This window comes from Gamsiella multidivaricata (assembly GCF_025024155.1).
Source record: "Gamsiella multidivaricata strain RSA 2152 chromosome Unknown BC939scaffold_39, whole genome shotgun sequence".
In the NCBI taxonomy this organism is placed as follows: domain Eukaryota; kingdom Fungi; phylum Mortierellomycota; class Mortierellomycetes; order Mortierellales; family Mortierellaceae; genus Gamsiella; species Gamsiella multidivaricata.
This window is the reverse complement of record NW_026251747.1, coordinates 1-26,310: the sequence shown is the minus strand read 5'-3', so window position 1 is coordinate 26,310 and position 26,310 is coordinate 1. Positions and strand designations below refer to the sequence as shown.

General features: G+C 48.8%; 5 protein-coding genes and 2 non-coding genes across 7 annotated transcripts; 5 read left to right on the top strand and 2 right to left on the bottom strand.

Moving 5' to 3' along the window:
* Positions 1-1,756: 1,756 nt before the first annotated feature.
* On the bottom strand, positions 1,757-1,829 carry BC939DRAFT_t112. Its single transcript has one exon. It is a non-coding gene; the product is annotated as a tRNA-Gln (tRNA).
* A 6,247-nt stretch (positions 1,830-8,076) lies between these two features.
* Positions 8,077-10,221, top strand: BC939DRAFT_398006 (uncharacterized protein; the record flags this gene model as incomplete). Its single annotated transcript, XM_051552399.1, has 7 exons — positions 8,077-8,437; positions 8,699-8,782; positions 8,886-8,925; positions 9,009-9,260; positions 9,369-9,918; positions 9,961-10,034; positions 10,122-10,221. Coding segments are annotated over 7 exons (1,461 nt in total), but the record flags the coding sequence as incomplete, so codon positions are not given.
* A 505-nt stretch (positions 10,222-10,726) lies between these two features.
* Positions 10,727-11,754, top strand: BC939DRAFT_453809 (uncharacterized protein; the record flags this gene model as incomplete). Its single annotated transcript, XM_051555980.1, has 1 exon — positions 10,727-11,754. A coding segment is annotated over one exon (1,004 nt), but the record flags the coding sequence as incomplete, so codon positions are not given.
* Positions 11,755-16,573: 4,819 nt separating this feature from the next.
* Positions 16,574-17,176, bottom strand: BC939DRAFT_453792 (uncharacterized protein; the record flags this gene model as incomplete). Its single annotated transcript, XM_051555979.1, has 2 exons — positions 16,574-16,712; positions 16,860-17,176. Coding segments are annotated over 2 exons (456 nt in total), but the record flags the coding sequence as incomplete, so codon positions are not given.
* An 85-nt stretch (positions 17,177-17,261) lies between these two features.
* Positions 17,262-17,333, top strand: BC939DRAFT_t113. The gene has a single exon. It is a non-coding gene; the product is annotated as a tRNA-Arg (tRNA).
* A 530-nt stretch (positions 17,334-17,863) lies between these two features.
* On the top strand, positions 17,864-19,936 carry BC939DRAFT_453790 (aspartic peptidase domain-containing protein). Its single transcript, XM_051555978.1, has one exon. It carries the CDS (start codon positions 18,320-18,322, stop codon positions 19,793-19,795), a length of 1,476 nt encoding a protein of 491 aa, XP_051411389.1. The 5' UTR covers positions 17,864-18,319; the 3' UTR covers positions 19,796-19,936.
* Positions 19,937-23,441: 3,505 nt separating this feature from the next.
* BC939DRAFT_503827 (uncharacterized protein) lies at positions 23,442-25,967 on the top strand (the record flags this gene model as incomplete). Its single annotated transcript, XM_051560445.1, has 3 exons — positions 23,442-24,399; positions 24,515-24,595; positions 24,724-25,967. 3 exons carry the CDS (start codon positions 23,442-23,444, stop codon positions 25,965-25,967), a joined length of 2,283 nt encoding a protein of 760 aa, XP_051411388.1.
* Positions 25,968-26,310: the final 343 nt, after the last annotated feature.

Sequence of the window (26,310 nt, the reverse complement as noted above, 5' to 3'; positions counted from 1 at the left end):
GCAAACCTTACCGTCAGTGTCCTCAGTATCTTTGTTCGATCTTCAAATAATAATATCTCTGTTCTGGCGCCCCTGGGTAATATCATGCGCGTTCATCTCGCTCCGCCAATTTTTCCTTGAGATATAGAGACTGGGATCATTGGTGGTCCTAGGGGTGTCTGTTCGTGCGTTATTCACTGTTTATGCGTCGCATCAATGAACGTCGGGGTAATGGCCTCAGGTTATCATTAGGCCATGACACAGACGCAGGTGAAAACACCGTTCATTGAACATAAAGATGCACTTGCTGGGGAAGTAACGACTGCTGCAAGCTTGGATTCATTTTTAGTGATGGAAAGAATCAGCATTCCCTATTTTTTGATAGGTGGTCCTGCTTACGAGGACATCCTAAGTGCGCTCGATTAAACAACAGTAGAAACTTTTAACAAATAAAGCGCGGACCGATCGACTTCTTGCCTTTGCTTCTTTCGCCTTTGCATTACCTGTAATGGTGCCTATAGCAATGTTTAAGACCTCTGTCGCAATCCTTACACCCTTCAGTGGAGCACTTTTAATGTGCGGAAGTCCTGTCTGCAATTTTGATTATATTCAACGCGATGTTTTGGTCCTGAATAGAGAACTGAGCACGTCTTCTACGCCCATATAAACTAGCTGAGATGATGTTAGGCATCGTAAAGGATCAGCTGCCATGCCTTCTTCACCTCAGAATATCCTTTCGCTGCAATAAAGTATGTTTTCACTTCCGTGTCCAAGCACACTGTATGCAAGAGAAATCGGTATAAAGCTCTGACTTGTATGTCTGGAGCTCGACGTCGCCGGCCGATAAACGTAGCCAACATGTTAACCCTTGATCAGTCAACGATCCCAACTCTTCCTCCATGGTCTCTTACATATACCTATAAACAGAAATTAGACAGTGTACCAGTATTAAGAAACTGCGATCTGGACCTGAACGCCCGTTCGGCACAGGTGCCTAAACCTTTATCTAGGATGATGAAGATAGCCACCCAGGAGTGCCAGGAAGAAATCTCCTTTTTCTGTGCCCATCCATGGTAACTATAACTGCTGTTGTCGCTACAGTTTGAGGTGTTGCTAACGCGAAAAGGCTTGAAATCGCTGGACTTTCTGTTTCTTTGTCGACAATGATGAGGAAAATGGAGACTCTGGAGAGAAGAGCGAAGCAGAGGGCAGAGTACGTTTTCCCGATATGGACTGACAGATGAGTATACAAGGCTCAGGTATGCGGTTCTCAGCATACTGTTGAAATATCTGACAGAATATGGCGTATTTGCGTTAACCATCTCATTCATATTTGAAGTCGATCTGCCTGATGATAGCCGAGAGCTCACGGATGCTCGACCATACGTGGTACTTGGTAAAGGTCCTCCTCGTCCTTGAGCTTGACCGGACTACTGCGAACGCAGGCTTCTTGGCCCCATCTTTCTACTCAAACCAGATAACGTTTAACAACCACGAGTGATTGGTCCTTTTCCTGCGTCAAATCCATGCAGACTGCGAGCTTCTATGAGGGTCGCGAATGATGTATCGGCCGGTGGAGCGAAAGAAAGGTGCTGCGTACCCGCCCTTCACTCGCAATAAAACCAATTTTTCATAATGTCCCCAATCTTGGTATCTCGCGCTGTTCGCCATCCATCCCGCGCGATCCTCAAAAGTACCTTTCTCGATGACAATGAAAAGAACCCTCCGTCAACAAAAAAAAAAAATCTGTTATGCGCATCTGCGAGCAGCAAAAATTAGACCGTGCCGAGGGTCGAACTCGGGTTACAGGATTCAAAGTCCTGGGTACTGGACCACTATACTACACAGTCCGCAACTATTTCCGTCTTAGCTTTCTAGGTATAATATATGTCCATATATTTTATAATTGTCACGTGCATCACGTGAGCACTACGGTGCCCTGAAAAATGGTGGCAAATTTTTTTAAAAAAAAAATTGCAGCAATTATGGTGAAGTTCGTGGATGCGGCGGAGGACGTTGGGAGGACAAAAGTCTAGAATGTGAGATGTGATGCTACTGTCAAATGGAAGAAGACCTTAGGCATAGCTGCGGTGGACAAACGTGTTAAGGGAGATGCCAGGCGTGGGACCCCCGGTGTAGCAGGCGGCACATGTAGTCGCGGGGTTGCCTCTGGACAATCTCAACGGTAGGGATTAGTATTGAGCACGCAACAGCAATCAAGGACGGCGGACGAACGCTTGCTGAGTTAGTACCAGGGTCGTTTGAGGTTAAACGTGATGGAGAGAATGGGAAGGCTGACATTTCTAAAAGCGCAGGGATCAGACTAAAAGATGCCACAGGCGCAATAGGTCGCGTAGCGAGCAAGACACGTGTAGTACTTGCTCATGCGGTCAGCGATTATGAAACCAGGATATCTGTGTCGGTGTAGGCCGGGATGGATATAGCTATGCTGCTTGTAGAAGACGTTATGGGGCACAGCCTCTGTGGACTACAAATCCCATGTCATTGAGGATCCTTGTTAATAATAAAAAAACCCCCTTCTGGGGTCGGAAGGACATTTTATTCGGTCTACTCAGTTGCCTATCATTCACAGCAATATTCAGGGGGATATGAGCAAATACAGGGCTTTTTATTCCTGTGATTCATCTACGATCTCTTAACCCAGGGGGAGGGGTTCGCTTGTTATCAAAAAAAAAAAGTCTGGGTGTGGTTGAAAGTGTTTATTACATTAGAACGTCGAAAAGCAGTATTACTGCAAATTTGTAGATAGACTAACTGCTGTGTGGATTACCTGTCTTACGATGAAGCAATAAAGTAAAAGGCCTTTCTACAGCCGATTAGAAGAGAGTGCGAGCAGCTTCAAAAGTCTGGACTCCGGTCCAAAGGGGCCAGTGGTAATGCAGCTCGATTATGCCATCACTCACTCGTTTGACAAAGTACAGTTCCTGGTTGCAGCAAGCTTCACGGTCGGGATCCGGAAAGAAGATTTCTCTTTGGTAATCTAGTTCTCAAAGCTCTAGACGGCCACTCAATGAGGATATTTGCTCATTACATTAATGTGAACGTAAGGCATGCATGTCAATGACACAACTAGAAATTAGGGAAAAAAATACATGAAGCACGGTTGAACTAAGGGCCATAAAAAATACGACGGTTGCGTGTTCACGATGGTAATGTGGAGTGAATAAAGGAATAATAGGGTTCAGGAGTGTATGGGAAATGAACCAAACAATGGAGGAGCAAGGAAAAAAAGAGGGTTTGTGCTTGCCTATACTCCGCGTGTTCATTCTTATCCTTTTTTTGCCGCCCAAAAAAAGATCCAACTGTCGCCGGAGTGTCCCGCCACTACAGAAAGGACAGAAAGGATAGACAGGACAGACAGGAGAGACGGGCAAACTGGATACTAACGTAGGCCAGGAATAGAAGAGGAATTGGTCTAGCATGAGCCAAATCTCCCCCTACTCTTCCTCATGCACATCGAATAGTGTCCTGTGTTGTATTGCGTTGGCCACCTGCTTCGCCAAGCGGATCGCATTCTGCATTCCACTCCCATGAGTGCTGTCTTTGACTTTTCTTGTCTTCTCTGCAGGCGGGAATACCAATTGGATTGTGCCCAGTTTAGCTGTTTGCATTCTGAATCCTTTGTCTAGCTCTCTTTTCATTCCCCATTCCATTGGTTTAGTCTCCGGACTTTGGGAGTTGTGTTGACGCAGGGTGGAAGGCTTGGTCGCACAAAGTGCACTTGCTCATCCCTGAGGACACAGCCCTCGCATACAACTATATGGAGCATACATGACTGATATCATCAATCCTTTCAATTGAGGACGTCCTTGACGATTTCCTGGGTCGTCCATTGAGGTGGAACACCATGAGGTGAAACACCATGAGGGCGGAGATACAAGGATGGGTAAGAAAAAAAAAGAAGAGAATAATCCGTTGAAAATGAAACAGAGTAAATACGATGTAAAGACGAGCGGCAACCTCAAAATGAAGAGGAGGGTGGGCGCATTGAGGCAAACTGAATGGACCATGCAGTGAGGGGGGCTACAAAGACGAGCATTTGAATGCAAGGGAGAAAATGCGTAGAAGGGCCCTTGCCTCTTGTCTTTGCTTATTTTGTTCTCTTTTGCCTCTTGCTCTTTGCCTTCCTTATCATCCTCTGTTGACAGCTTGAATCTGTTTTTTTTCTGTTTTTGTACAAAAGTCTTTGATTAATATTTTACTCAACCACCAGTGAATCTTCTCTTTCCTCCCTTCCACTCTCACCTTGCCCTCAAGGCATTATTCTGTTTTGCTCGCTTCTGCTTACTTTTATTTTTGCATTCAACCGCACAATCCTTACCGTTCCCATCTCTGCTGCTCCTTCTTTACTCTTGCCTTGTCTTGTCTTTTTTTTTTTTTTTTTTTTTTTTTTTTTTCGTGTGTGTATCTTTGAACATCTTTTAGTTGATTTCCGTACTCAGAAATGTGCTTTAACTGATCTCGGAATTATCAAAAATGAATCCATATTACAATCCATCACACCACAACAAGGTTGAATGGAGAGAGGAGAACCAAGTGAGAACCTATCCCAGGCCGGTGTATGACCAGGGTGTAATACAACCACCGCACCCCCAAACTCTCTCTCCAGGACAGCAGTCGATCCCAGATCAACGGCCACATCATGCACAGCACTTACAGGCTTCGTTGACTTACTCTTCCTCCGCACCGCAGTATCACTCTTCTCCTTATGAACACCACCCTCAGAACCTTTCCCAGCAGCATCATCAATACCTTGTACATCATAGCACCCATCTGATGTTACAACAACAACAACAACAACAACAACAACAACAACAACAACAACGACAGCAGCAACAACAGCAGCAGCAGCAGGAGCAGCAACAAAATAATAATCACTACGAGCGTCCCAGCAGCCCCCACCATCATAGTCCACGCCTGCAACAGATTCAGAGCGAACATGGTCATTATCTGCGTCAAGGAGCACAGCTTTCGGATGCATACAGCCACCTTAGTCTCAGCCAGGAGAACCATCGCCGCGCTCATACTGATTGGCTGCAGGACAGTCAGTTGCCTCGACATTCTGTGCAAGAACATTCGCGCCAGGGCCACAGCAGGATGCGCTCAAATGAACGCGCTCACCAGAGATCCATGCAGTGTCGCAGAGAGCTACATCCACAGGAGGAGCAGATGCAGGGCCAAGGACAGGAACAACAGCAACAGCATCAGTATCACCACCAGAATCAGCAATACTTGAGCTCATCAAGTGCACTAGAAGATTACAGCAGGCAAAGGGGTCGTCCGTTCAATGCCCCTAGCCATACTCATAACGTCAATCCGTCCTTTGCCCGCCGACACGAAATGATATCGCAAGCATCCGTACCACCAACCTTACCCACATTATCTTCACTTGCACTTCCACAATCCTCCCCAGCCCTACCACCCTCATTCTTCTCACAACCCACATCGACCCTCCAATCTCCTTCGGGGCAGTCTTTGGCGTTTCGACGGCATCGTGCGAAAACCCTCTCCTCAGTGTCCACATCCGCTTTTTCTGCCACTTCTTCTCCTTTCCCCCCTCCTCCGCTTCCTCGCCCAATTACTGTCGTCCCTTCTGAAGGCGATGTACGCTCATCCATATGCTATCCCCACCAGAGTCCGGACCTTGATTCCATCCCAAGAAGAAAGAGGGGTCGAGCGAGCCATATTACTGGGTTTGGGAGCGGTCGCAGTAGCAGTAGTCATGATCTTGGAAGATCGACTCTGCCTGTACCCCAGAGACACGCTTACGATCAATCCATGCCCGCTTTGCCGCCGTTTGCTTACACAAGATTGCCGCCATCTGACGTTAGTATGGATGAAGATGGTGGTGGCAACCAATTTCACCCCCGAACCCAAATTCAGACCTTCACTGGACATGCGCAACAACGTCTCAATCAGCTCCAGCCGCCGTTGTCTCAGGACTCGAACCTTCGTCATGACAGCTTCTCTTCTGGAGCATTCGAGCCTTCTGCTCCGAGACACGACAATCTGCCATCCATAACAGGGGTTAAGACATCTGGTGCAAACAAGAGACCGTTTATATTGTCGCCCCCGCCAAATATGACTTTTCTCAGTGCAGACATTCATCATTTGGAGCAGCAACAACATGACGTGTCATTGCAATTGCAGGGAGCAAGCCTCGAGGGACAGCGACAGTATCAACAGCAACAACAACAAGCACACCAGCAAAGACATGGCCGCCATGCTCAAGAGTGCTTGTCAGACACTGCGCACGTGCCAACTCCCATATCAAAAAGTTACTCCTTCCCTGCTCGCTCCAGAATAACACACTCAATTCCTATGCCTCACTTTCGAGCTCAATCCATACAGCAACGTACGGGCGACAGCTCATACATACGCCGTTTCTATTCTCCCGTGTCAGGATTGTCATCTTCTTCCTCGAATACCCTTCCCAATTCCTCTTCCTCGGATCCATCTTCCCCCCCGCTTTCCCACGGTGCACGTAGACCAGCAGTTGCCAAGCGGCGGGACTCAAACGAGTTCCCGATCAAAGAGGGGACCAGCCGTACTGGGCCAAATACGAGCCAAGACGCAGCGGGAACTATTGGCATTCAGCTGGGGCGACTGTTGATCTCAACAAAGCTGCACGTCAGAAAGCTACTCGATTCGTTTATTCATTCCAGAAAAGGTACAATGCATAATGCCACAAAAGATTATTTAATAATGCATGAATGTACCGTTTTTGTTGTCCAAACTAACAATACTTTATACCTTTTTTTGGATATCAAAGGGGGCGATCCTAATCTCGAGCGCGTGCTTCTGGAGCTACTTAACGGGATGCTGATGTCACACAGTGCTCTTGCCACGCGAGATAATTCATCTCAACAACAGCCAATGACCTTTCGGCCGACCTTTCTTCAGTCGTTGGCGCATCTCCGGGAACTCATGTCCATAGCGGCGCCAGTAGCAGGCACAGCTCCGTTGTCAGCAATGAAGGAAGTGGAAGTAACAGCCAGATCAGATAGGTTGAACCTGAATACAAATCGACAGCGATCATCACCTCTTCCTCCTTCACAGCTCTCCAAATCAATGGCTTATCCTGGCAACGCGGACACAGAGAGTACTCTGGATACCGAAGCGATGCGATTCGCAGCCACCAGCACTGCTACAGGAGCATTGGCCGCGGAACAGGACGCAGCGGCGGAGATATATCAATCAACGGTCGAGTTCCTTGCACTGATGACGGCCTTTGTGAGTGTCGTGTGTTGGCTCATGCAGACGCTACTCAAGCCCAACGCGCTTGAACCTCAACATCAGGACGAAAAACTATGCCGTGGGTTGGAGCAGGGTTTGGATACTGGCATGGACATGGTCGACGACGCCCGTCGAAGCAAAGGCCCGGGCAGTGATCTTTTGGGGGAGTTTTTGGCGCTGTTTGATGATATGGATAATTTTCTCAAGCCGATTGGCGAGGCATTAGCAGGGGAGTTCCAGCACAGCCGATACAATGAAGAGACAAAGATGGAGCCGATGAAGCAGGTCGGCTTGTTCGCATGGCATTTTCATCTATTCGCCTCTGATCCAGGCGGGCCACTATTCAGGGAAGGAGGGGCCATTTCAGTCCAGCAATTGGGCACAACCCATTTCGATGTCCTCCTGAACGAACTCTACACAACGCACGTTCTCTCCATCATGGTCAAGGAGCACCAGAAAGACCACGGACAGTTCTATACCCCGCCTGGAGTAGTTGAATTTATGTGGAAGAGGACGGTTAAGGGACTAGGAAGCTTGTTGAACAGATTTGTGGAATTTATCAGCCTGAATCATACAGACGTTATTGCAGAGAGGCACGACATCTACACAGGGTTCAGAGGCCTCCACAAACAGGAGCCATCGATACCCTTGATCCCTACAGCACTCGATCCGTGTTTAGGTGTGTCAACGTTTCTTTCGTGTTATGTCCGCATGCTGATTCAGGAGGCGCAATACGGTCATGGCGGAATCATATGGAACTCAAAAGTTGCCTCAAGGTTGTTGCTTCGCCAAATATGTGAGCACGTATGGGGGATCGAACTGGATGGTTTCGCGTTCTGGATGGCACGTTGTGGTATCCTCGCTGCTCTTATACCCCTTGTTCAGCGCGTTCAGGAGTTATCACAGGCGAACAAGCGAGTTGCACTACAGGATGGTGCGGGACTGAGCATTGAGTCTAGACAAACGCAGGAAATCAAGCTCCCTCGACTTCATCTCTTCAGGAACGATACCCTTCAGTTGACGATCCCGAATGGAGATGATCCGGAGACGGTATGGGAGCGTAACTGCATTCTGCAACTCAGAAATGCGGAGCAGCTTCAGTTCGACTTTATCGTCACCAATCCACCCTACATAATTCGTAAGACCGGTACCTTCAGTGCACCAGATCCGGAGGTATATGACTGGAGCATTTTGGGTTCGAGTTTCGGAGGCACAGTTGCCACTGCTACTAATGTTGGGTTGTCTAAGCTGCAGAAGACGACATTGATCAGCAAAGGAAGCGTCGATAACCCAGGTACATTCGCTGAAGAAGGAGGCCTACCAACGATGGAAACAGGAAATGATGAAGGTGCGAACGAATCAGAATTGGAGGTGGCTACACCCGGATCAAGTACCAGTACTGGTTCTTTTGCATCCTTGGTGACAGAAAAATCATCGATCCAATTGAGATCCGGCGCCAAAGGAATGATGCAAGTGTATGGGTACTTTATCTGGTTTGCTGCTCAGAGGGTGAAGCCCTATACAGGAGTTTCTTGCATGATCACAGGTAAGCCGTTGCGAACGCTATCATTCTCACCGATTGTGCGTGGTCAACAGCAAAAGCGCTGAGATGCCCTCCTTCTCTCTCTTCTTCTTTTTCTCTATACAAGCGAGTCAATGGCTTACATTGGAGTTTGCAGCCAAATTGCGGTAGGACACCGTTGGACTATGCGGATTCATCTTTCTGAAAGCGTGCACAACCACTATGAATGATCACTAATCTTTTCGTACAGTGCCTGGCTCTTCGAGAGCTGTCTGATGGATGAGTTCTTCCAGTTCGAACCCTTCAAAGTTTTTTCAAAGGTCCAGACGGATTCACTTGTCTTCAAGATCCGCGCACTTGGACCTTCTCACTCCGATCCTTCTAGAAGAGGAAGGGTTCTTCAAGAGCATTGCACAGCATTTCTACGGCATACTGACCATCACAGACCGTTGGCAGGCATCTTGCAGGATTACATGGACTTTAACCTAGAGAGTCACCTTGGGTCTGGAAATGATCTCAGCATCATGGCGTCGCTCAAGAGTCGCCAAGAGCTAAGTGCCTCCATTACCGCCCCCCTTTCGACATCTCCGGCGGCTGGAGTAGGCGTAAGCAGCTCAATAGCAACGACAACTGCCTCAACACGCACATATTCCTTCGCACCCATGATGCCATCCTCAGGGCTGACGGCCTATCTGCTGGCGCTCACTCAAGATCTGGGTGGCATTTGCTCCGCTGGCACAAAGAAGATAAATCGCTTGAGCGCTCCGGAACCCCTTTTGTGGCACCGAGGTCCCAACACCAACCCTGTATACGGCCTCGTGGCTCGAATGGAGTATGCACGTGTGAACTTCGGAAGTGCTATGGTTGATCGATGGTTCCGACCAGCGATGTACTGGAATGGCAAGAATTCTCCAGAAGAAAGCGCTCTTGGCGCCTCCAGCAAGGTCATACATAAGGAGGGACTATTCTGGCAGAGTCGGGATCGTCTGAGACTGAGCAAGAAGGAGGGGTCACCAGCAGAGTCCTACATCGTCCCGAAACCAGACCCCCGACGACTATATGCGCTTTGCATGGTGGACAGAGAGTCAGTCAAGGTACTGAAGCAGCAGGTGGAGCAGGGCGTTGAGGGCTCGCTGGCACTGTGGAGCTATTTGAAGGATGTGAGGAGTCATTTTCAACCAGGACTTGCGTCGAAGAAGAAGAAGGTGACTCCGACCGGCAAGCAGCAGAATGCCGACGATGAAGGCGTTGCTTACTGTTCTACCAATCAATGCGGGTAAGTTATCAGGAAGGTCTCTTTTTTTTTTTTTTTACCTTGAGCTCGAATTCATTTTGCCTCTGTACATTGCATGCCATTGCACAGGTCTGATGTCCCAGAAAAGATCATCCATCCTATCAACTACGGCTACTTTTCAAAGACACAGCCACGTCAACGTTTTTTTCTCGACAACAACTCTTTGGCAGTGACGAACCAGTGCATTTATCTGACGATGAATGTGCTTTCGCACCATTACGATGCCAAGCAGAGCCCGCCGTTGATGTACTTTCTTACTCTGCTCAATTCGAGTACGCTCCAGTTCTTTGTTCTACATCACTGCCAGTACGACCAGCAAGGCAGAATGCGGCTTTTCCGAGAATCCATGGCCAAGATACCCTTTCAGGATCGTGATGTGAAGAGCAATGCAGCCAGGACTAAGTATGCCTCAAGGCTTGGAGAGTTAATGGTCGAACTGAAGGATCTTCTCTACCAGGCGGTGATGTGCTGGCAGCTCACTGGATGTCACCACAGCCATGCCGGGGTTGGCAAACGAGGATTCGCTACAACAGGCAGAGGCGGCAGGTTGGGGGAGCAGTTAATGGCGGGCAGTATGACGACTGCAGGCGGCAATCACGGTCTGTTGGATTGGATTCGAAAGGGTGGGGATGCCCCGGCAGGAGTGTTGGCAAAAACCAAGGAGCAGGTGCGGAGGATGTTGTTAAACTCTGGGAGAGCATTCAGCTACACGCCATCGATTTCTCAATCCTCTTCCATGTCATCGTTTTCGCGGGGCCCACGATCTGGCTTACTCTTCACCGACACGGACACAGATACCAATACAGCGACGGACACGGACACGGATACGGACGACAATATTGAACGGAGGGTCCCTTCGTCACGCGAGCAATACCTCGATACTCGACTAAACTACGCAAACCAAGTCGGCATCTTGGCTGCTACTCCTGCAGAACAGAGCTTAGTTGGGCAGGATGATGCGCAGAACTCTCATGCAAATCTCGGGTTCACAGCAGCCAATATCGGTATTAGAGTCGCACATAATGAAGCTACACCAGCGTCAGAAGGCTCTTCATCAGTATCAGCAGCTTTTGCATCTATATCGCCACCTCCACTCAGCAGCAACACAGAGCTCTCCAACGAATGCGACAGGATCCTGCAGGCAATAGAACGTGCTGTCGCGATAATTGAAATGTTGCAGTGGGCTGTGGACCAATACGGGTACATGCTCTACGGGATAGGACCTAAATTCCAGAAACTGCTGGAACTGGAGCTCAAACTTGTCTACGGATCTGCTGTTCAGTCGCTAACGGTGCCAAACTCGCCTCCTAGCGCCGCAGGCCCAGGTCGGATGCCTGGTTTTGAGCCCTTGCTGTCATCTCAAGGCTTGTCGAGACAGCCATCGATAGAGCGGATGGAAGGACTTGCACAGTTGCCAGAGACAGCAGCTTCAAGACTGGGAATTACTGTCGTAGGCCTATATCGATGGGATGGAAGCGACAGCGACGACGAGGGTAATGCTGAGGGTGATAAGCAACAAACGACGGCGTCTGCAACAATGCAGTCGATGGAGACTGACACTCCCGAGTCCGCGGGACTGAGGCGTTCCAAGACACCTTCTTATGCGCCATCAGTATTAGAGAACGCACAGGCGGCGGCACAGCTTTTAAGGGACTTACTTAATCGATACACAAGCTAGTTCGCATACGGCATGTAGACGAAGAAATAAAGTTGTGTTTTGTTACAATATGCTTTTGGATGCCATGAACCATCATCTAAAAGCGACGACGCGGCCAAGCGCGTTGGGGTTTTTTTATGCCTCCCGGCGCTCAAATAGGATCCTCTCTCGAGTCGACTGGTCCTACGAGTCTATCAGACCTAACTAGCAATGATCTACTACAGTCGTCCTTTCCACCAAAGTAGAGCCGATCCACAGTCTCCAAAAGACAGGTCACATTCCCCGGACCTGCTCCTAGGGCCTGTGCAAAATATTGCCACACCTCATCAGTGTGTTAAAAAGCTGAAAACTCCTTGTTACAAAAAGGGTATCTTTCCCATCCCCTCCATGGTTTTCAGCCGCCTCCTCTCTTGCAGGCAGTCCAGCAGCGTCCGATCCGCTGCGTCTGGGTCGAGTACGGGGCCAGGGCAGCTCCCGTTTGCATGGTCGGCGAGCAACGCACCACACGGACAGCGATCAGCGTCGCAAATGTATCCATTGCCCCCACTCCAGTCTCCTCGAGAGCCCTTGTATGATGCGCGTTTCGTCTTGGCTGTGACTCCCCACTCTCTTTCCCGAGTAATGGTCGCGTTGCAGCGTGGTTTCCAGATCAGAACCGTAGCCTGCGTCTCAATAAAGCTGACAAACTTGTGGATGACCTGTCGCGCAATCAAAGGTGGCGAGGTGAATAGGCTACCCCACTCCTTGATTAGGCTGATGGGTGTGATCCCGCGGTACAATCGCTAATTCTCCAGGTTAAATCCGGAGAGCGGTCGATAAAGTCGTCACCTAGGAGCAGCAACTAAGTCCCACCGATGCAGGACAGTCCTTGGATATGGGTCGATGTCTTGGGACAAGTCTATACGATGGGTTTCGGTGCAGCGGCACGGGCCTTGTTACAAGCAATCTCGTGCTCATGCTGCTTCTTGCTTTTCTTGTTGTAAGCTGCCGTCTCAGCTCGGTCCCACTTGCCGATCTGCTGCAGACCATCATGCCAGATCTGTTTGCAGACATCACTATTGGCGCTGCAAGTCCACAGGTGGTCGTTGTCCTCGTCCTGGATGTTGCAGACGCAGCAGACACGGTCAGGGTAGATGTCAGGATGGCGAGCCTTCATGGTGTTCATAGTGAGCAGCATACCATGTAGCTTCTTGATGGGGTGCGTTCTCCGACGCGTGTCTGCGGCGTTGCTGTAAAATGTATGTACAGATCGCCTGTCATGAACAAGAGCGAAGGTCGATCGCCATTCGACGTCGTCGAGGTCTGAAATCGCTCTCTTGACACGATGCTGAGTTGTCCAGGCCTAGTGCCGTCGGATGGTTGTCTACTGCTTGAGTAGCTGGCGCAGATCATGTTCAATGATGTTGTCATGGCAGTATGCAAAAAGACTAATATCCTGCTGCTCACTCTTTTTTTTTTTTATTAACATAAATCCACATGAGCACGAGACGCATGGTCCGCAAAGGCCTTGAAGCCATAGATGCCTTCCATGCACGGCAGAGCCGCGCCCCCTACCAACTATGTTGGCTTGAGGCGTCAGATTCATAACCCATGTCGCATAGCTAGTCTAACCTAACTCCTGCGTGACCTGTTGTGCGATACACTTCCCCTAGTCCAGATCCAATGTTAATATAGTTGTTTTTAAACCGAATAAACCCTCCATTATGTACAACTTCCTTCGCCCCAAACAATGCTGCAGCACCCTATAATCCGCGGTCCGTTTACCTTCCTGGATCTCCGTTGCAAGTAACCGTCTCCCTTTCAAACCAGAGAAATCACCAACACTACGTTGGTGTCCCCGATCACCGTTGCGTCCTCCGGCGCGTTTGCTCATGAATGTGATTCTAACTGACTTTTCCCAGGCGACAGTGTTCTCGCATCGTTTGTTCCATATCTTGGTCCTGCCAAATTCTTCGATCCTGCTCACGAACTTTGTCACCATGATCGTCGCAATCCACTTGGTGGTGGTAAATAGCTGCTTCCAGGTCTCAATGAGTCTCGTTGGCACCAAACCTCGGTATAACTCCTTGACCTCCCAATCCGCATCACTCTTCGATGCCTCTCCTTCCGCAACGTGATATGTCTCTCGTCTTTCTGCCGTCCCCTGAATCCACTGCATTGACTCCCAGATAGCGTTCGGCCTCCTCTCTCTCCTGTTCCCATTTTCGCACTGCCTGTCTCCATGCACGATATCCATTCGACTCCACCTCCTCCACCACGTCCCTCCACTCCTGCCGCTGGTCGTATAAGGTGGCTGAACAACGCCAAAGATGATCGTTCGTCTCTGCTTCCCTTTCGCACCTACGACATATATCCGTTTGGTAGGTATCTGGATGTCGTTTCTTCATCGCCTGCAATGTCGGCAAATCTCCATGCAACTTCTTGATCCTGTGCGAACGTAAACGACAGTCTTCCAGGCTGGTGTATAAGCGCTTTGGCGGGTTGTTATCGTGTAAGATCCGTAGCGTGGGCGCCCATGCTACCGACCGCCAATCCTTGATGTAGGTCCTCGTTCGATGCTGCAATGTCCACTGATAATGGTGTCGCACCGCGGACTGCAGCTTCAGTATCCTTCTCAAGTCCAGGTCTGCACTGTGTGTTGCAAACTGTGCGTGGCATTTCAAATCATGGTGTTGCGTTGCGTCTAGCCTCCATAGTCCTGTATCGATCCCATGTGCTGCCTTGGCAACAGTGTCTGCAGCCTCGTTGCCACGGTGTCCAGCATATCCTCGTATCCAATGCACAGATATACCTTGTTCTTGTTGCAAGAAGGCATAATGTACCATCGCCCACCACTGTGCATCTGCAGATCTCAAATGCTGCCTTGCTGTTGCTGAATCCCGCTGCTGCACCAACTCCTTGAAATTGTTGACAACTGTGAGATTGTCGATGTAGATGTCGACGTTCTCTTCCCTTGGGCTGATAAGAATTGTTGCCAAGAGCCCACATATCTCTGCAATTGTTGACGACGCGTATCCCCCGACCCGTCCACTGAACGCCGTTGTGTAGGGACCACCATCCACAGAAACGACAACTCCAAATACTGCACTGACCTACTCTGTGCCGTTGTGAATCACTGACCCATCCGATCAGAAGTGAAGCCTTTGATGTGTTTGCAAACGTCTCCTAGCTGTCCGAATTTGCTGGATTGTTGGTACCTGGAGCGCTAATCCAAATAAATCTCGCTCTGATACTGCCGGCGATGGTTGGCGAACAGGTGTCGTCATATTGTCCACCACCTTGTGTGCATCCTCGTGCAAGTGGTATATACACGCCTCTGCATCCCCATTCATATATCTACGATATAAATGGCGTCGTCTTTGTCGTTCTTTGTGTCGATCCCGCCTCTCGATGTCCCGCAGGCGTCGTTGCTCCTCCTGCTGTCGCTCCTCTTCCAATTGTCGCTGTTCTCGCTTTTGCTGTTCTGCCTGTTGCACGGTCACATTCCCCGGGCCTGCCCCCTATAAGGTCGCCTTTTTTTTTTTATATAACAACTTGTCTCTCGAGTCAATTGACTCTGCGAATCTATCAGACTATCTAGCAAAGATCTACTATCGCTGTCCTCGCCACCAAAGCGGAACCGATCCACAGTCGCCAAAAGACAGGTCACATTCCCCGGGCCTGCCCCTAGGGCCTGCGCAACAATTGCCACACCTCATCAGTGTGTTAAAAGCTGAAAACACCTTGTTACAAGAAGGGTATCTTCCCCATCCCCTCCATGGTTGTCAACCGCCTCCTCCCTTGCAGGCAATCCAGCAGTGTCCGATCCGCTGCGTCTGGGTCAAGCAGGGGGCCAGGGCAGCTCCCGTTTACATGGTCAGCGAGTAATGCACCACACGGACATTGGTCATCGTCGCTAATGTATCCATACCCTTCACTCCAGTCCCCTCTCGGTCCCTTGTATGGAGTTCGTTTCATCTTGGCTGTGATCCCCCATTCTCGCTCTCGAGCAATGGTGGCCTTGCAGCGTGGTTTCCAGATCAGCTCCGTAGCTTTCTCCTCAATAAAGCCGACGAACTTGTGAATGACCTGGCGCGCAATCGACGATGGCGAGGTAAATAGACTGCCCCACTCCTTGATAAGGCTGACGGGTGTGATGCCACGGCATAAATCGCTGATGCTCCAGGTCAGATCCGGAGAGCGGTCATAATACTCGTCGCCTTTGAGCATTGATCGGGTCCCGGCGATACAGGATAGACCTCGGATGTGGGTCTCGTTGTTAGGACAAACCCATCGAATGGGTTTCGGTGCAGCAGCGGCGGCTCCAGCGCGGATCCTATCACGCTCTTGCTGCTTCTTGCTGTTCTTGTTGTATGCGGTCGTTGCAGCTCGTCCCCACTTATCAATCTGCTGTAGCCCTTCGCGCCAGATCGCCTTGTGGACATCTCTAGTAGCACTGCACGTCCACAGGTGATGGTTGTCTTCGTCCTGAACATCGCAGACGCAGCAGACACGGTCAGGATATAGACTCGGGTGGCGAGCCTTCATGGTATTCAGGGTAGGCAGCATACCATGCAGCTTCTTAATATGATGTGTCCTCTGGGACGTATCAGCAGCACTGCTGAAGAACGTGTGCACAGAGCGCTTGTCGTGGACATGGGCAAGGGTGGACCGCCACTCCACGTCGGCAAGATCTGGTATCGCTCTCTTGACACGACGTTGGGTTGTCCAGGCCTGATGACGCCTGATTGTCGTCTGCTGCTTGAGTAGCTGCCGCAGATCATGTTCCACAAGTTTTTTTTTTTTTTTTTTTTTTTTTTTTTTTTTTTTTTTTTTCCAATGGACAATCTTTGCCAGGGTTTATTGGTTATTTTATGGGGGTTACTATTTCTCGCTGGTCAGGATGTTCCTGTTTGTCCCGAACAATGGTAGGAGGCGCCATATAAATCCCGCGTATTTTCCCGCAAGCCTGCCTCGGTCGTCCTGTTCCTGCTAACTTGATATCTTGATCCTTTGGACTGGCTCTCTCCTGTGTGACTTGATTCGGCAAATATTCAACTTATGTTTCGATCCGGCATATATGTACGGCTTCCTTACGATGTTACTGCGGCCCTCGAGTGATTTCTGAAGTAAATTATTTAGTCTCCTCTCTCAATAGTCCCCCCCGTAACCTTAGTGCTGGAGAACGGCTCTGGCAAATCCGAGTGACAGTTCTGAAAAATCTCCTCGTAGCCCACGGTGGCGTGCGAACCTGAGCAGAATAGAACATTCTCTCAGGAGGGTGCCAATCCCCTGCTGCCCGCGATCCGAAAGGTAATTTATACACGGCCCCCCGTGCCGAAAAACAACCGCACCAAGCTGGATCCGAAACTAGGATCCACAGCACTGTTCTCTGGAAGCTTCGCGTGATACTACTGTACCACACAGGCTCGCCCGCCCGCAGATCATGTTCCACAAGATGGCAGCCTAGAAGGTCGCCAAAGGCCATGGGGCCCGGACAAGCCACCGAAACCACCAGGTCGGAAGTGAATACAAAATTATCCAAAGTCCTGGTTATTTCAGAACCAGCAACCGGTCTACTGGCCCAATGGAAAGGCGTCTGACTACGAATCAGGAGATTGCAGGTTCGACCCCTGCGTAGATCATTAGGGACTAGCTTCAGTATGTCACCTCTTTTGTCGGTTCCGGTTCCTTGATAACTCACGAGCATGGGAATAGCGCATGATTTATATGCATCCCAGCATGTCAGCCAAACTTTTCTAGGACGTCGCGAACTTTATTTTTAGTGGTTACACAAGCACTCCTGAATTTTTGTTTGTGAATCGACAGAGTGCCGGTCATGGACTACACAAGATCCTTTTGGGCGATCACTCAGTATGCATGGAGGCAATAAATGGCGGGCCCTTGGATAAGGGAGAGAATGACTCGGCGTTGTTTGGTCTCCATGGAATAGACCATGGGCCACTTAATAGCTGTAGGTCATACATCCAGAAAGGAGGGGATGGTACATAGCGTAAAGCTGAAACGCAAGAGCCATCTCGGACGAAGTCGTATCCAGGTACGGAAGCCAGGCAAAAGCCTGGATGGCTCTCGTGCGCTCCCTCTCCCTCCACGGCTACTTAATACTATTCTATAACTGACGCATGCTTCTTTATCCTTGGAACCCCGGCATTAGCACCACACACTGAAGAGACACTGCTCGAATATGGGCTGTACAAAGTGTGGAGCGACGAAAATAACACAGGCGATATGGTCCAAGCTGACATCGATCATGCAGTAGGTCAATGTACTTGCGCTACCACAATGGCTTCTTGGCGTCTGACTGCATAGTGTTATCCATACTCGTGATCATTTCATTCTGCTCATCATGCGAAATCGCTGGACAAGAGACATGAAGGCATGAAGGACGCTTTCTTGCCTCTCGCTCGTATTCATACTCTCCCTCGACCAGTAATCGCAATCTCTCATCACACCATTCGTTCATTCACATTCCTTCTCTCTTCATTCAGTCATTCAATTCTTCTCTGCATCCCTTCCTTCACACCCTCGGGCATTTTTTTTTTCTTGTGTACGACTCGACTGGACTAATCCTTGTCTGGACTGCACAGCACACTTTGTCCCACCCAGTGCTATGGCCCAATCACAGCCTTGGCCCGTCTACAGGACGTCTAGGAAATTATATACCACCACGGACGTGCCAACGGATCCTCAACTGGTCCCACAGCGTATCTCAACCCTCTCAGCAGCAAGAAGTTACGGCTTTCTCCTCCTATTCCTTATCTTCAACGCAACCCTCACATCACCCTCGCTCGCTGCAACATTCGAGGTCATGGTCTCCAAGCCCGTCATTCAGTCTGACCCATTTATCAACGCCGCGTCTAGGAGCGTATTAGGACAAGGAGGCAGCAAACTCTTTACCTCAAAGTACTTGGGAAACTCGGTCGTCACCAACGCCAAGAACCTGGGCTACTCCGGAACCATGATCCTAGGAGACCCGCCGCAATCCTTCGAAGTTATCTTTGACACGGGAAGCGATATGATTGTGATCACCTCGAACAAGTGTCAGGGGTTGCACTGCAGCGACATGGCCCATTACACCTGCATCTCCTGCGCAAAGACCCTTTACTCTTACAACATCTCGTACGGCGATGGTACCTGGGGCAGTGGACCTATCGTGACGGATAAGGTCACTATTGGTGGGCTTGATATCAAGAACCAGCAGATCTTAGACGTCACGCGGAGCGGACTCGATCTGTCGTCGTACGGACCAGGAATCTCTGGTCTGGTGGGTCTCATGCCTAGTTCGCCCGTCCTTAATGCGATTCCACCACTGGCGACCATCTATAAGAGCAAATTGCTGGATATGAACGTGTTCTCAGTCTATTTGACATCGACCCTCAAGAAGAATCAAGGTGGGTCCTTTCTTTTTGGCGGGATCGATCGCACAAAATTCACAGGATCACTCAATCAGGTACCAATCTCCACCACCCCGAGTGTCCGCGAGGGAATGTGGTATATCGATGCGGACAATGCTTTCGTGGGCGAGACGTCTGTAGTAGGCTATACAAAGTCGCCGTGGTTGTTCGACACTGGCACGTCGTTCATCGCGGTCCCAACATCGTTTGCACGGGCATTCCATGCCGAAATCCCTGGGTCAGCCTACTCTGCCACGGACCAAGTCTACACGCTTCCCTGCACGGGCAACATGACTTTTGGGATCTCTTTTAATGGAGTCAAGTACGAGGTTCCCTATCTGGACTACGTGGCCATTGCTGGTGGAGAGTCTCCGCTCTGTGTGTCGTTGGTGATGCCATTAGAGAATTACGAAATGTACATCCTCGGGGATCCATTCCTTCGACAAGTGTATGCCGTTTACGACTTCACGCCTGGAGCGAGCAGGATCGGTTTGGCCAAGATTAATGTGACGAATGCGTCGCTAGGCGACGAAGGACTCTCCGGAGAGCCTATGCCCGGTGGCATTGACATTATACCGGTGCAGCTTTCGATAGGTCTTGGCCGGTTTGAGACCTTGGCGATGTCTAGGACGACATCCAGCATGGCCACGGGCCTGAGTATCATCGCTATGATCATGGCTATGTTTACCTGAGATGAGAATCGCATTGCGTCTTCTCCGTCTGTCCACCTTCCGTTTGTGCAACATAGGGAGCCAGAAATCCAAGAATAAATAGGAGGTTGACGTTGGCTCAGGAGTTCGCGGGATAATACAGGTCAGGAACGAGATGCGCAGGAAACAAAAAAAAAACGGGGAAAAGGGGAAGCGATTTGTGTTGGTCTGATCCTTCAATGAGCACTATACTACGCTCATACACTTTCATGAATATTTTCTATCTCTTTGCAGCTATTACCGTCGTCTTTTGCATCCTTGCTATAAACTATACAGATTATAGTGACACATAACAAAGAACAAACGCTGCCTTTAAGAGTATCCGTCAAAATGCACACCAAGGTGAAGAGGAAGAATGGTGGTAGGAGATTGCGCAGCTGGGTACAAACCGTGCGTTAGTTGGGCTTAACCACCCGGAGTTGTTTAAGGAGAGAGCCACTGTCTCCGTTTTAAAATGCATCTCGGTGGGTAGGGTCTTTCTATTTTTGCGTTCCCAGACTCCAGGGGATTGGACCATTGGGCTAGATATTGTATGCAGACAATATAGTATGGCGGTGGGGTCATATGTCATGTAAAGGAATAGGGGCTCGAAGGACGTACAGCAGCCCCGGTGCGCACCTTGAAAATCTTCTTTGTACCTGTTTGCTTGCAGATATGAAAAGTGCCCCGGAGGTTGCATGGGATGTTAATTCCTCCATGTGGTTCGTTCGTCAATCTTGTAACAGCTGGGTTCGTCAGTAAAAAAGCGAGAAATAACAACTAGGAGCAGAGAGGGTAATACAGACCATTTTTCGAGCATAAGCATCTCTTCGAAACTAGAAAAAGAGCCGAGAGTGAGGAAATGAGCTCCGGATTTATACCAACAGAAAAGAAGGCTGCAACAGTGTCGATATTCAAATCCGTCTGTATTGCTGTCTTAGCACAGTGATGAAGAGAAGAGGTATAAAAGCAATGCCTTTCCCCACCATGTCCCATTCTTCACCTCTACTTTAACCCTTTCCTTGTACCTCAGTCTGCTTACGATCAATCCAGTTAACAGGAGCGAAAAGCAACGACGTACACTTCACTGATTCGGCAACGGCCCTTCTTTGGATAAGTATAACGGTATGTATTTCCTTCCAGGAACGCGTGAATATGTGAGTGTTACAAAGATGAATTCGTGGACATATCGAGGGTCCACAAAGGAATTGATAGTTCTTTTTTTTTTGAGCAATACGCTTCAATCATGCTGCGCCGATGATGAGCCTGATCTGAATCACACTTCGTTTAAATGCTTTCATTCTCCCACGGTCACCTCTTCGGTCCATCGTTTTTTTATGTTTTCTTTCGCGAGCTATAATAATAATAAGGGGCTACCGCGTCTTACTTCATTTTCAGCCCAAGATCTGGGTATCTCTCGGGGTCAAGAAACGTCTTTCAGATCGAGGGACTCTTCTATCTTGGCTTTGCTGTATCGTCCCGACATTTTTTAAGAATGGTTGATTGTACGAAACATAAGGTATACCTGTTACGAACAGCTGAGATGTATGCATGATGGAAATAATCGTAGGGCGGGATAACGACATTGGCAGCGATTATTCGCGTGTGTTTTATCCGTGGTGTTTTAATGCTCACCTGTGAGCTGCATTAAACGCCTGGTTACCCACATCCCACGTACGTCCTGGATCGACTGCACCCATACTTCATCTCCACACACCCTACCCCTCGCATTCTGTGCTGGCCCCGCCTCGCTGACATTTTTTCGCTCCGCATCTGTAGGTTCTATGTGTATCAATGTGCTTATTTGCAATGCTCAAGATTCAATACAAAGGTATACGATATTTTTGAGATTTCTAACTTTTTTGCCCAAATGTCCAAAGGGGGCAGTGCCGAGTCTTTTATGCTCCTGGACGTCAACTGGCGCTTGCTTGGTTTTATTTTAAAAGATTTTAGAGCTATTATTCCCATGCACTGTACATGAATCTGGAGCGATGGTTCAATTTGTTTGCTTTTATTTATGGCGTTGTGGGAATGGTCACGGTTTGTTATGCTACTGCATCGTTGTTTTTTGGCATGGCTCTGTTTCTATCAGGGATCTAGACGCGACACGTCTTTTCTATTTTGCTCGCTCCCTCTCTGGAGAACGATGGATTTTGGACAATGAGTAGAATATAAATGGTCAAAGGTGAAGACGTACTTTCTCTTTTTTATTAAGAAAACGTATGTAGAAACACTGCACGACTTTATAGCATATTTACGACATTTTTGCGCCACATCCCTGCCGTGTTCACATCCATTACAATCTGCATCTGTAATATCGCCTCTCTTGAGTCTACACTCATCTTTTAAATACGTTGTCTTCCCTCTCCGTGGTTTGTTCATCTCAATTTCTCACCCGATGCATGAATGAATATCTAACTACTTCAGCAATTGATACCAATCACTACCGCTGTGTTTACTCACTACAATCTTCACTTCGATAAATAATACAGCCCATATCTACAAGCCCCTTCGTCGAAGGGGAGAACCAAGGTAATATTCCACAACAGCTCAACAAATTCCCTCTCCACCCTTCCAAACGCATTAAAAAAAATCTAAGCGCCATGTAGGCGCCTATCATACCTATACTAGCGCCGGCACTAGCGGGCATCTGTATGCACACCAATCCGTCACTTCCTCATCACCATCCCCACTGCTACCATGATGGCGCATATTTACATACGCCTCCCATTCGAATTCTTCCTTTCACGCATTGCCACATGTGTTCAACAGAGATGTGTATTTTTTGCAATTAAGACAATTTAAAAGAGGAACAGAGCTAATAGGATAGGAAAACAAGGGTCCAGGGAGCTGGCACATGTACCTTTATGTTACAAATGATGACATGGACTGAACCCACAATCATGATGCAGGTAATCTCTTCAAGTCGCGTCCCCTGAACCCTCAAACCCCTAGCACCTCGTCTCTCGTTTTTATGCATGGCTGATGATCCTGGGCCACATGGATGTTACACCACAGCTGATTGCAGGGACCTTGTTTTCTTTAAACCGCCTCCTGGTTCTTGCACCAACGGGCACTTATGTTTTATATCATTGCTTCCTTTCATACACTTCGCGTCGTTTGCTCCTGTCTTTCTACTGCTCTTCTAACTGCCGGTACTAATTTGACGATGATTTTATAAAGGAAGATGACAGTAAGAGTGGTTGCACTCTCCAACTCATTATGCTCTCACGCCAATTTCACTCATACACACTCAAAGACGCATACAAGGGAACCGAAAACCAGTTACTACTTTTCCTCTCCTTTAGCGTATTTTCTCCGCCCTCCTTCCAAAGCATACAAATGCATGTGCATGTGCAACTTACTCCCTCTTGACCTCAGTTTATCATCATCACCGAACATATCCTACTTTCTTTTACCATTTCTCACCTTAAATTGTCACTGTATTCCTACGGTCCCTCAAGTCGACTAAGTACTAGCGCTTTCTGTGTGTTTTCTTCGCATTGGTCCGGTTATGGGCCATATTCAGCCACTCTTCTCTGCCTCATTTCGCTTTCTTTTATTCTAACAGCATTCGTTTTTGTCTAATCCAATCCAGCATCAACGATATACTATAAAACGGACAGCAAACATCACATTACCACGGAGCATGTCGTCCTTTCTCAAGCGTTTCTCTTCCATCAAGGGAAAGCGTTCTAGCTCCACCCATGCAAACAAAATTGATGCACAGCAGCAGCATAACCAACAGCCCCACGACAACAAAAGCGACATTGTGTATGAGTTGACACGAGAAATTGTCCAAAGGAGTAATGCCATGAGCAATGATAGCGATAGCTCGTCAAGCAGCTATTTCTCCATCACCTCTAATCTCGCATCGCCAACGCTGTCTTCTGATTCCTCAATATCCTTGTTCTTAACTGAACCCTTGGATACCACGCCATCCTCACGGCGACCGAGCACCGAGATACTGAGCTCCAAGACGCGTCACCAGAGCAACAATAAGCAGGAGCAGCCCTATCCCACGACTACTAAACAAGAGATCGAGGGCGCCAGCAGCTCATCAGAAGCACCGGTAGCTTCGAGCTTCCAGGTCTCAGATCATAGTCGCCAACAGTCACCTCACTCGTTTCGCTCTTTGGACGCGAAATCTTCGCAGGCAGAAACGCCTTCGGTTCCCGACCAAAGCCAAGAGCAGAGAGCGATGAAAGGGGACGCGGTTTCGAATCCCTTCGATCCTCGTTCCAAGTCCATCGCAATGCTCGAAAACATCTCCGACCCCCAACTCCCTGATACACATGGCAGAGAGTACCAATCGGCATTTCTGTCACCTGTTCCGACTTTATCCGCCCTCTCTTCCAGTAGGAATGCAAGTATGGATCACTTTTCGTTGCTACCGCCTCCATCGAACTTGAGTAATCTTTCCTCGCCCACCTCAGGGGGTAAGAAAAAACGCTTGAAGACTCTATCAAGCCTTCTGCTTCAACACGAGCAACAACTTGGTGGCCAACCTCCCTTGCCTTGCCAGTCCAAGAACACTCGATGGAATAGCAGGGGTGGAATTAGAGCTAGTGAGATGATGGTTGATCTCGAGACAACTGGGGTCTTTGGTAAGACGCCGCGGTTCATCTTTATCTTATTTATTTTTTGCGCTGTAATGCTGGTTGTTCTTGTATCTTAATCAAATATCCATGTACGACATGAACTGCCACTTTTGTCTTATAGTACCTTCAGGTGGTCAGCGCCTTCGTGCAGAATTTGTCTATAGGACAGTCATCCGATGTGCAGATGAGATCCGTCGCCGTGGTAAGTAGAATGAGTACTACTAGTTCTACGCGATGCACGTACTTTTTTTTTTTTTTTTTTTTTTTTGGTTACCCAAATCAATCAAACATTAAAGCATGCCTTTTGTGTCCATCTGCTGTCTACCATAGGGCTTGATCATCCTAGGATCTTTCACAACCTGTCTCCCAAGAAGGTCATCTCTTCGATGATTTCCCTCTTAACAGACCAGCATCGCTGCGATCTCTATTCGATCCAATGCCTCCGTATTGATACCGTTGCTGGCTTGATGCTGAATCTTCTGTCCCAGATGTCCAATCCTGTCATCCCCTATGCCGTCATGGGGCAGTACTTTAAGCGGGGTGGTCCTACACGCTCCCCAGCATTGTCAAATCCATCATCCCCTGCCCGTCAGCAATCTCCCACCCCAAACACGACCCCCCTGAAGCTTTCTCGAACACCCTCACCCATTAATTCGCTTTTACCAGCCATGCCTGCCTTGTCTCTTAGAGGAGGTTCGCAGACCACTATGGCGTGGGCTCGCGAGCATTTCGACCTTTCAGCGTTCCTGCAAATTTTGCCCGAAATGAACAGGGTCATCTTATTGGAGGTCTTACATCTTTGTCAGGAGGTCCTGGATCACCAGCTCTGGAACAAGGTGACACTTACGGGATTGGTGCAGCAAGTCGCCCCAGCGCTATTCTCAACAGTCTTTGACAAAAAGATTCTGCATTCCATGGCAGGAGGCGCAGGACGATACTCGGTCCATGGCGCTCACATCGGTCTTGAGGAAGGAACGCGCGCAGAGAACCATTTGTTCATGACTATCTTAGTTCGATTCCTACACATGACTACCCGTGGCAACACAAGTAACAGCGGCGCCATTCCAGTAGAGGCGAAGGATGTAAGGAGCCATTATACTCACCAGGCAGCTATGGCAGCTGCAAGTGCTCAGGCTGATCTAGTCAACAAAGGAATGTATAATCAGAATATAATTATCGAGTTCCGAAAGAGCCACGAGAAACTCCAGCAGCAGCAGCAGGAATACTACCGAAATATAGTACGATTCTACCAAGAGGTGGATATTCGACAACAACCTCCTCAGCGTTTTGGTGTTTACAGCGCTAGCCAAAAGCAACAGCTGCAACTTCAACAGCAGCAACAGAACCAGCATTACAGCACAATTACACCAGATCAGAGCCAGGACAGGATAGTCCCAGAACTCGCAATGTCAGCAAAGTCTGTCTATCCAGGATTTGGTATGAGTACTGTCGCAATAGAAGTGCCTATAGGAATGCTAGACCATCCAGGGGCTGCAATGAATAGGGCTCAGCAACACAGCCATCATTTGTACCGAATCCATGCACAGGCGATGGGGAAGGGCATTACAGCATAAAATGAGCCATAATATATATTTTTTCTAGACCACACTTTTTTCCCTAAAAACCCCTTGTGTCATAATGCGTCGTAGAAAAGCAAATAGATCGGCGTGCGCGAAAGTCTTACTCGCGTCACCTATGGGACGCACGGGCCAACAGCGCGTTTTGGTGACTGTCTGCTTGTGTTTGTTTACTTTTTTTTTTTTTTTTATGGCACAGGTCGTTACTTGCCGCCGCTCATCGCTCCATTGCTCCTCATTCAGCTTGTGCACACCAGCGTCTGTAGCGTTACTATCCTTCCCCTTCCCTACTTTTCTTCTGCAGCAAATCCTGAGCTTTCAGTGCATCCCTTTCTCCTGG

Coding starts and splice junctions, on each gene's coding strand:
- BC939DRAFT_453790 (XM_051555978.1), top strand. CDS start 18,320: ATGGCCCAATCACAGCCTTGGCCCGTCTACAGGACGTCTAGGAAATTA.